At 28.7% G+C, this 10,737-nt stretch overlaps 1 protein-coding gene across 4 annotated transcripts; it reads left to right on the forward strand.

The window, feature by feature from the left end:
• The first annotated feature begins 1,015 nt into the window (after window positions 1-1,015).
• On the forward strand, window positions 1,016-10,171 carry LOC112683223. Of its 4 annotated transcripts, none has more exons than XM_025554150.1 (18): window positions 1,016-1,178; window positions 2,849-2,948; window positions 3,015-3,157; window positions 3,565-3,625; window positions 3,701-3,831; window positions 3,915-4,318; window positions 4,542-4,840; window positions 5,485-5,669; window positions 5,748-6,037; window positions 6,105-6,210; window positions 6,288-6,375; window positions 7,001-7,099; window positions 7,380-7,576; window positions 7,636-7,826; window positions 7,905-8,121; window positions 8,229-8,417; window positions 9,753-9,966; window positions 10,035-10,132. In XM_025554150.1, exons 2-18 carry the CDS (start codon window positions 2,885-2,887, stop codon window positions 10,130-10,132), a joined length of 2,976 nt encoding a protein of 991 aa, XP_025409935.1. In that variant the 5' UTR covers window positions 1,016-1,178; window positions 2,849-2,884. The 4 variants fall into 4 exon arrangements, with proteins under 4 accessions (XP_025409935.1, XP_025409928.1, XP_025409949.1 ...); XM_025554143.1 differs by lacking the exon at window positions 1,016-1,178 and adding an exon at window positions 1,198-1,746; XM_025554164.1 differs by lacking the exons at window positions 1,016-1,178; window positions 7,001-7,099 and adding an exon at window positions 1,199-1,746 and having other exon boundaries at window positions 10,035-10,171.
• The last annotated feature ends 566 nt before the right edge of the window (window positions 10,172-10,737 follow it).

The following is a 10,737-nucleotide window of genomic DNA, read 5'->3' on the forward strand; positions in this document are numbered from 1 at the left end:
TTTTAAATACGCACGACTGAAATGATAAAAAAAAACGACTCCGCTTGCACAGCAGAACGCATACGATTATTACATGCTACGTAAAATGTGTTATGTCGCACACAGTATTATGCGGGCACGTTAAAAGTGTGGAATAACTAATGTAAAACGCATGCTGGTTACTTTTTCATTAGGACTATCGGAGGAACCCTCGTGATCTCGGTAATGACATTTATTATTCTGTGGTAATATATAGATATTAAAAAAAAACGTAGTTCGTCTGAAAACAACGATAACTCAATTGGTTTTTTCTCCTCAATATTTACGGGTGGTGAGAGGTATTATGTGGTACGCATTGAGTATTGTACGCAGGAAAAATATTATATAGGAAAATTTAGAAAAATATAATCATCAAGAGAAATATATATATAACAGGACTGTCGCTGTCAGGAAATTAACGATGTACACGGATAACAACACATGGGAAAACACGGGTAGGCTATAACATTCCAGATTTTTATTTCTATTTTCGTATTTCCGAAAACTGTTGCGTTTTGTTTGCCCCGAGTTCGAGCGATACCGGAAGACAAAATCGAAATCAAAACGAAACGGTAGCAACAAAAACGTGTTGTGTAACACGGATTCGTCGTCGGCGCAAAGGCGTCGACGACTCTCACGCAACGCACTCGGCAGGCGATAATACGAAAACGGAACGGGCGGAGACGGGGAGTCCGTACCGAGAGCAACGCATGTGCATTGTGATTTGTGACCGTGTGGGCATCGTCTCGTGGTGTGGGTGAGTTGCGGACGGTAAACGGTATGGTACGCGGCGAGCGTGTGCGTGCGCGAGCGCGAGCGTTCGTACGGCGATGCGTTGCGTACGTGTGAGTGAGTGTACTTCGCGTGCGTGCGTGCGTCGAGGCGGCCCCGTTGTTACGCGTTGCACTGATGGGGTGGCGGCGGTGACGGTGACGGCAGCGGGCGCTGGTAGTAGCAAGGAATCGATGCAGCGGTCACATGACTGCCGCCATCCAATCGCAGCCGGCGGAACGTTGCAAACGGCATTCCGTGCTCGGGCGCTACCTATGTACAACGACCGCAACCGCCCTCGTCCACCATTTTGACGTCGGTTTCGTATCACATCAATAGAATTTTGAATAAATTTTATCTGGAAAAATTGCGTGTTTCCATCAAGATAAGTAAGTACGAAATTCGCGCGTCCGAACGCCGCTGCGACGGTTCGATAATTTTTCTCCGCGAAATTTTTCTCGCACGCGAACAAGTAGGCACCAACTTAAGCAGAGCGTACCGTCTTACGATAGTTCCGCGGCGATTAGTAGGAGGAAATATATTGAATTCGGTGTGAAAAAAAAAAGGACGCTTGGGTCCGTGCGTGTGCGTGCGTGCGTACCCGTGAGTGCGCGCTTTTCTCCTCGTTCGTGTTCGGTCCGTTTCTCGCAGAACAAGGTTTCCTCTCGTTCGGGTTTCGGTGCGATCAAATTAAGGTTATACAATTTGTTGGTAGTCGTTACCGCTGTCCGTCGTCGTCGTCACCGCCGCCGCCGTAGTTTTTTTTCTTTACCGAGCTTACGAGCTTTTCGTTGATAACAGAGTTTTTGCGCGTATTTTAAAACGTGTCGCCGCTTGTTATTTTACCAACAGCATCGTCGCAGTCAATATGCTGTTGTAATAAATGTGGCGCCATTTATTTGTTTTAAACTCGACCATCGGTTTAGAAAAGTGCCAACAAAAGTGTTCTTCTAACAGGTAAACGTGCTTAGTAACGTTGTGGACTCCAATCCCTTTGTCGATTTGGCATAAACGAACCACCTACCTTACGCGCTAACTCTCATCGCCGTGTAAACACCTTCGAAAGTGTCGCATAACTTTTGTCAAAACTATAGATTTACTCGTATTTTGTTTGGTTAGTTTTTTTACACTACTTACCCGCTACGCTCATCTATTTTTACAGTATTATGTTTCCCATGAAGGTTTTATTATACCGTTGATGGTTTCATATTGCTGTTTAATCTGTAGAATATTTTTCAGTTTAATGAAAATCAAATGACTTTTACAACTTGTTTATATATAAAATACGATGGGTATGGCTTTTAAATAATCTTACTGTTGTTTACCTCTTTATCCATGTGATGATGGATTAAATCTTTAAACAATTTGAATACTGGAATTTGAAACATTTTTACCAAGTACATTTATGATTTTTAATAACTTATTGTATAAAGTTAATTTATACTAAATTTTTATTGAAATAAATTGTGCAGTATGTTAGCACTTCAATAAGTTACTCTGCTTCTTTATTTTCAAAAGTAAAATTTACATTCTGTTTGAATATTCTCAACGTATAATGCATTAAATGTACATATTTTCAATGTAAATTCTTAACATTTTAAAAATAAAGTATTTGTAAATTACCAAAGTTTTAAGAAATACTAGTTAAACCTTTGTGTTGAAACCTTAAACTATAATAACAAAATATACTCATTTGTTTTCTTATAATTTTATTATATACCTATGAAATCTAAAAATTATTGATTTATTATAAATATATAAAATACATTAACATTTTTTACTTTCTATCATCAACTTGAAAATGTTTATACATTTTTTAATATTTTTATTTAAAAGTATTAAAGTTTTTCAATTTTGAACTAAGATGAAATAGCAGATACTGGTATGCAACTTAATTGATAATTATCCAATAAATTGTTTTACTTTACAAGCTAATATTTTGTTTATAATTTTATTGCATTTTGATAGTATTGAAATGAAAACTAAATTTTATGATGTAATGGTAGAGCAAAATAATTAATTTGAAAAATAAAATGTAAATTATAAAAAAATTTTATAGGATTTCAGTTTCTATGTGAAGATAAATTTTGTAAAAATGAGCCAAGAAGTAGATGAAGCTATAGTTACAAAAGTTGATGAAGCTGAAACAGATGGAACTGGTAATTTGTTTTAAAAACAACAGATTTCTTTAATATTTATATTAATGTCATTTTTATTTTTAATAGCTATGAAACAAGAACTTACCAATGTAGATGTATTGGTATGTGGTTTATGCCACGTAGGATTTCATTTTATTGAAGAATTTCAAGAACATAAAGTTGGCGGAACGTGTAAAAAAATATCTGCATTTCGTGACCAAAATTCTGCGGTACTTGTCAACTATTTCTTATTAATTACTATGAAATCTATTATTTATTATACTTAATTATAATTGTTTTTAAATATTGAAAACTTATGACAACATTTTATTTAGATTTTCTCAAAATAATTTATTATTAACATAATTCTTTCATTTTTAAATTTATCATAATTGATCTATACTTTGGTAAATTATTTTTGGTATATTACTTTAAGTTTTAAGATTAGTTTAATGATATATATTGAAAAAAAAATAATAAAAAATTGTATTTATTAATGGATAGCATATAATTTAATTAACAAATAATTAAATTACTTCTAAAGGGAAAAGTGATTAAAAATATTCAATATTTTTCTTGGTTCAATGATTTTTTTTTTTAATATTTGTTTTTATTTTATAATAATGTTTTACTTTAGGATAACAAACCTAAAATTCTTGGATTTTTGTTGTGGAAAAATTCTCAAGCTAAACACATTGGTAAATTCATTTTAAAATATTTCATAAATATTATACATTTTTAAATGCTTCATCATTATTTATAATATTTTGCAGCGGAAAATCAAGAAGCATGGAAAGTTTATCAAATGTGGTGTACTCTACCTGAAAGTGTGAAAGACTGTTGGATCGAAGCTGGAAAAACTATTCATACCTATGATGAATTCGCTAAAAATATTCCTAATAAGGTCTGCACTATTTTTCTGTATATCTTATGCATATTTAATAATTGTTTAACAATACTTAAAAACATTTATTTTGTTAATTTTAGATTATCAAGCTTGATTCAAACTCTGCAAATGATGTAGTAGAAGATATACCACCTGTAGTTATGAAACCTAGTGGTGAATTTCCTTCTGGTCAAGAGTTTATAGTTGAAAGAGTTGTTGCACGTCGTTTTAATCAGAAAAAAAGAGTGTTTGAATATTTATTGAAATGGGAAGGTTACCCTCCTGAACAGAATACCTGGGAACCTGCTGACAATATGTCTGCATGCACCCATCTTATAAAACAATACGAAGATTCATTAATGAAGAATGGTACAGCTTCAACTCCTGCTGGGAAAAGACCTGGACCTGGACGCCCACGTAAGATTGAACAGATTCAAAGTATTGGAGGAGTAGTTAAACCAAAAATATCCCCTCAATCACAAGTTGAACAAATTGGATTAGCAGGGTAAGTTTTAGTATACTTTGTTATGTTCTCTAGTAATGATTAAAATTGCATATTAGTTAAATAAGTTTACATTGTTTTTTCAGTTTTAATTAGATACCAGATTTATTAAACTTTTAGAAAATATAAATTTCTTTTTTTTTTTTAATCTGTCATTTATTTAATTGTTTTTATTATTTTACTGTATTTAGTTATAAATGTATTTTTATTTTTTTGTATTAAAAAGGAGGCCAGTACGAAGCAGTAAACAAAAAGCTATGGATCAAGTTAAATATTGGTGTGGTACCATGAAATCTAATGAAGAACCAGTTGAAAATAAGTCAACTCAACAAAATATATTAAAACGTGATTATGCTATGTTAGAAGAAGAAGAAGAAGATGAAGATGTTCCAGTTTTAAAGAAAAAATACTTTCATCAAGATTCTGAGGACGAAGAGTGGGATGATCCGTCTTTACAGAAATCAAATGCATTAGTTGATGAAAATGTAGAACCTAATGTAAACTTGGGAAAAATCGTTCCTAGAGGTAAACCAAATTCATTACTACATAATATATACATACAGTAGAAATTCTATTTAATTTGGATATTTTTATATTTATTTTATTATTAATATTAAAATGTAAGTATGTGATAAATTAAAGATCTATAAAACTAATTAATTTTCTTTAATATCCTTAATCAATAGTGATATATTAAATATTAGTATAAAAGTTTACTTTTAGTTAATGAAAGTAATGAAATATCTTTAATCTTAAATAAAAATAAAAAACAGTTAAAAAATAAAAATAAACTAAATTATTTGTTTTTTTCTAATTAATTAATTTAAATAATCACTTGATATTTTTTAGATCAAATTATATTTATTAAATTTACACTCATTAATTTAATTTGTCTTATTAAATCATCAATAGTTTTTGTCATTAATTTTTGTAATTCTTAATAACTTGGAAATTCCAATAAAAAATAGTTTTTATTAAAATTAATGTAATCAATATTTATTATAGATTAAAATTTTAACAATTAATATTAGTATTCCTATTATTATTCGATCTTAATTTATATTTATTAATTTTTTGAAAAAAATAACATTTCATTTATTACATTCTTTTCTTCATAATGTTTAAAATATGTTGGTAATATATTTTTTTACTCATGTCTAATACTATAGGTCAACTGACAATGGAAGAACGTATTAAATATAATGTTTCAAGAAGTGTCACTAGACCATCAATCTTTCCTGTGTTAAAACGCGAGGAACGTGTTAAAAAGATTAAGAATCATTTGTCTCATTTTAATAATGTTCATAGAAATTCTGATTTAGGTTTATTACAAATTTCACCTCATTTAACACAAGTATGTAATATATTTATTGCATTCTAATGTTTTAATAAGGTTAAAACTATTAATAATTTTTGAATGGGTTATTTTTAGGTCACTTTAGCATCAATGAAAGGCTTTGTAAAATTAGAAACTAATCAAGTACCACAATCTGGTATTTATTTATTTTCTAATTTAGATGGATTTACCAGATTAAATGACAGTGATAAAACTCAAACTATGATGATGATGATGAAACATCGAGATGAGCCGAAAAAAGGAAAAGTAGTTTATGCTGATGGAGCTCAAGCACTTCTACCGCAAAAAAAAACTCTTGATCTAGCTAAAGCAAGAGAAACTGTACACCAGGCGTCTCCCTTAATGAAATCCTATACTAATAAAAAGTAAGCTTATTATATTATTTCACTATTTAATAGTTATCTGTATTTATATTTCTTTATATGGTTTTAGACCATTTATCCCTCCGCCCACAAAAATCCAAGCTGCTGTGAAACCTAGACCATTTTTGCATAAAGTTGCTGCTGCTAATCCAGAGGTTGAGAAGACTTTGCTTCAGGTATTAATCTTAAGATTCGCTATACTTTTTTTTTTTTATAATTTCATTAATGCCAACTTATTTTATTATTATTTTAGAAACCACAAGGATCTTCTGGAATTAAAGCTCCTAATAGTAATGTGACATTTGTTCCAAGGCGTACTCTGAATAATAGAGTACAACAAGGTAATTCTGTTTACTGTTAATTTATTTATTGCTTTTTTTTTTTTAAGTTATTCTTTTTTTTTATTTAATTTGTTAAAAGTAAGAAATATCTTAGGTAATTGCTTTTGTTTTTATTTATTTTAAATATGATTACTGTTTTTATCTTAAGTTGGCATTTATTCTCTAATACATTTTAGCTAATTAATACATTTCATGTATACCAATCTAGGACATTAAAGTGTTACCTAATTAATACAATTAAAAATGAAGTAATGTTTCACAGTCCTATATAAAATATATATGAAATCATGGGCAAAGATTTAAAAAAAAAATTGATTTGATTTAATCAATTAATGTGTTATTTATTTTATCTATGATTTTCTTTTGGATATTGCATTTGTATTTTGATTTAATCAGTCTATGTCTTTATTTAGTAGTATTGAACTTAAATATAAGTTTAAATTTATGTTTTAAATATAACATTTAAATCTAATTAGAAACAAAATGCTATATACATTTTACTATCAATTATCCTACTATATTTTTTTATAAAAACAAAAGCTATTATAAATAGCAGTTCTCTCAAATAATAAGTACTTAAGACGTGCGAAATTAATCGCTGCTGTTCATGGCCAATATTTTCCAGGTGCTTACGCTTATAACACCCCAGAGCAGTTAGAATTTTGGGAAGACACGGCATCCGACACTGATGACGGCGGCCTGTCGGACCATTTCCCATCAGAAGGTTCTTAATATTTAAATTTTCTTTTGATACAAGTTTTTCACAATATTTTTTGACAGATTTTTGATGACTTACATCCTGATTCAGAAATTTAATTAATAATCCTTAAATAATTTTTAGTAAGTTATATAGCTTTTGAAAATCCAATATAATGGTCACGACAGCAGCGGTTATTAGCCGCAATTAAGAATAGGTTTTTACTTAAAGCATTATCATGACGTTTGTCATCAAAAGTTTGTCATGACACTTACAATCCAAATATAAATTTTATTCGTTATTTCAGATGTTTCAATTCCACCTAATAGTCCAAATAGACCATTAACACTTTGTCCAACAACTGGAAAAAGGTTAATGAAAGCTGAAGGTGAAAAAACACCAGAGCCTACACCACCATCAAGTCCTAAGTCAATGATTACTCTCAATGATACATCCATGATGAGTAGACAAAATGATAATTCTCTTTTACCAACGCTTATAAAAGTAAATTCATTTTTCATATGTAGTAATTATGTATATAATTAATGTATTATATTTTGAAGATGGAACCTGGAACTGGAAATTTAGGAAATCAAAATTCAATGATATCAATAAGTGAACCTGAAAAAGTAAATCGTACTCCCCAAATGATACATCATCAATCCAGACAAAGTTTTGTAAATTATAAAGACATTCCAGCTGCATCTAACTCGGGCATACGTATGAAAAAACCTAATTCAAGGCCAAATAATAGGTATGAATTGTTTAATATGAATATTTTCTGTTTTATAAAATAATTTATCTTTACTAATATATTTAATAATTTATTTAGTAACAAGTCGTTACATGTGAGTTCTGGAATTTCAAAACCCCATAGTTCACTAAATGTTCCAGCACGAAAAATACAACAAAAACAGGAACCACAGGTAAATCAACAGTTTCCAGGACAGCCTGCCATTCTCACAGATGAGTCTGGGCGTTTAATTTTGTCTACTGAAGAAGCAGATAGTATGATAACCATTACAGGAGATGATGGCATGCTCTATCAGGTAAAACTAGAAAATTAAATAATTTTATTGTTAAATATAAATTTATAGAAATGTTAATTGGTCGTGTTTAAGAATATTCGTTAATTTCTTTTATATATATTTATAAGGTTTCTGCTGCACAATTAGCTGCCAGTGGAGGTACAGTATTATTGGCTGGAAATGGTGAAACAGATGGGCAGCAATGTGTTTTTCTTACAGAAGATGGAAATAGTATGATTCAAGCTAATACAAATCAAGAAGGAATGATAGCGTTAGATGACTTTGGAAATTCTGTTGGTCAATTAATGCCACAACAGGTATGCATAGCTCTTAGTTAAAAACTAATTTTTAAATTGAATTATCTGTTAAAATCTGGGGAACAATGAAACTCATGTGAACTTGGTCTTTTTTGACTAATTTACCAGATTATGAATTTTTAATTTGAAGCAGATTATAAAATACACATATCTCAATACACCCGGCCATATATTTGATTTATTTCTACATATAAACTATATAATTATATATTTAGTCTTTTTGCCAAAACTATATTGCTATAATACTTTTAATAATTATTTGAGTTTAAACTTGTTAATAAATAGAAGTCCGTGTTTTTTTATGTTTGTGTTATGGAAACATGTTAAATTATCATAATTGAAAACATTAAAAATAAAGTTAAGGTCAAACAAAAATCTTATTCAATTTAATATCTACTTGTATATTAATATTTCTTTTTAATAAAAAAAATGAAATTAGAATTCTTAAATTCATAAGTCTTAAACGAAAAAACTTAATATATTTCATTATACCAATCTATTCATAATTTGCTTCTAGTATATCATTACCACATACTTGGACTAATTCCACAATACATCATTTTGTCCCGAAGCAGTGGTTAAGAAACACTGAATTAAGTCTTTAGGTACAGTTTCCTAGAAGTGACTAGTTGCTGATGATCACCTTGTTTCTAAGATACTTCTGAAACCAATAATTATAAACTCCAAAAGCTTCAGTTCACATCATGTTTTTTTTATATTGTCTTAGTTTTCTTACCGTCAAGATGTATTTTGTGTTTTATTATTTTATAAATATAATATGAGTATCATTAATAATAAAATTATTTTATTCTTATATTTGAAGAAGATTAATCATTAGCACCTATAGTCATCCCCTCAATAATTTATCAGAAATTTATACTGATATTCTATCTAAGTTGTTTGTCTAATAGGTGTCTAATACTTTAAATTATTTAATTTTATACATACCAAATTTTTTTTTTTTCTTGTTGGCAATATTTATCCAAATTTTATTGTTGTACATTATTATCTTTATAATTCATAAATAACTTTTTTATTTTTTTATGAATTCAATTAATTTTTCTTTGTAAGAAAAAGTTAATTTTGTCATATTATGTTAAACAAATATGCAATATTTAGGCAACATATGGTGTTTGGGAAACCGATAGATATAAAATACATATAAGTAGAGTCATGGAAATCAGTCAAATTGAAGAACTATACCTTTTATCTTAAATCTAGAAAAATTATTAACAGCATTAATACAGAGTTTTAGCCCTTAGATTGCATTACACCCAGTTATATTTGCATTTTTTTTTTTTTTATAATTTATGAAAAACTTTTTATTTATTTTAGCTGGATTTAGGAAACTTGGTCACGGATGATGCAGGTAATATGTATATAAAAGATAATGAAACGGGTCAATATGTACCAGTATCAGCTACTGAACAAGGTGGCCAAGTTGTTATACAACCAAGTGAAAATTATGCACAAGAACCTCAAGTTATGCAAGAAGATCAAGATCAATTGGTCGCCCAAATTATTGATGCTGGAGAGCCAGCTCCTGGAGGCATGTTTCATTTTATTTTAGTATTTTTTCTATGCTTAATTCAATGACTAATAAAAGGTTTTAAATAGGTGGTCCACGCAGAGTTGTATTACAATTACCTGATGGTAATTTAATGGTAACTGAAATGGATGAAGAACAATTCGCTGCTCTTGAAATGGACAAATAGAATATATTATAAAATGTATATATTTCAGACAGTGAAAAAGTTAATGTTTACATGTTTTTTACATTATAAAATAACTGTTATAACTACATTGTTATAATAATATTTTATTTGTATTAACAGTATAATATAATATTATGATTATAAAATCTTTGGTATATGACTGATTCAAGTAAAAAAAAAAAAAAATAAAAATGTTTTGTTAATAATAACAAAAAATAAATATATCAATTTAGATGTATATTTTACCAAATATTTAATTTATATTTCAAGGATTTATTAATAATTCATACTTTATAATGGGTTTATAATGTTTTTATTTTAATATCTGAATTGGTTTGATTTTTCAATTTATATTATTTTAATGTACAATGAAATATCATCCATGTGAAATGATATTGAAATTATTTTTAATAATAAAAATTTTTTTTTATTTAATCACTTGTTTAAACAAAAAAAAATTAACACATGTAGTTTTTATCTAAAGTTACATAGTATTGGTTGCTGCTTGGAAAATCAAAGCTATTATTATTTAAAAATACAATCATTTTATCATATGGAGTCAGTTATATATTAATTTTTCGTGTAAATAGACTAGATATTACGGA

The sequence above is a fragment of the Sipha flava genome, unplaced genomic scaffold (genome assembly GCF_003268045.1).
Source record: "Sipha flava isolate LNK unplaced genomic scaffold, YSA_version1 104_pilon_pilon, whole genome shotgun sequence".
In the NCBI taxonomy this organism is placed as follows: Eukaryota; Metazoa; Arthropoda; class Insecta; order Hemiptera; family Aphididae; genus Sipha; species Sipha flava.

Coding starts and splice junctions, on each gene's coding strand:
- LOC112683223 (XM_025554150.1), top strand. CDS start 2,885: ATGAGCCAAGAAGTAGATGAAGCTATAGTTACAAAAGTTGATGAAGCT. Junction 6,376..7,000: donor GAATAATAGAGTACAACAAG/GTAATTCTGTTT, acceptor AATATTTTCCAG/GTGCTTACGCTTATAACACC. Junction 7,100..7,379: donor GGACCATTTCCCATCAGAAG/GTTCTTAATATT, acceptor TCGTTATTTCAG/ATGTTTCAATTCCACCTAAT.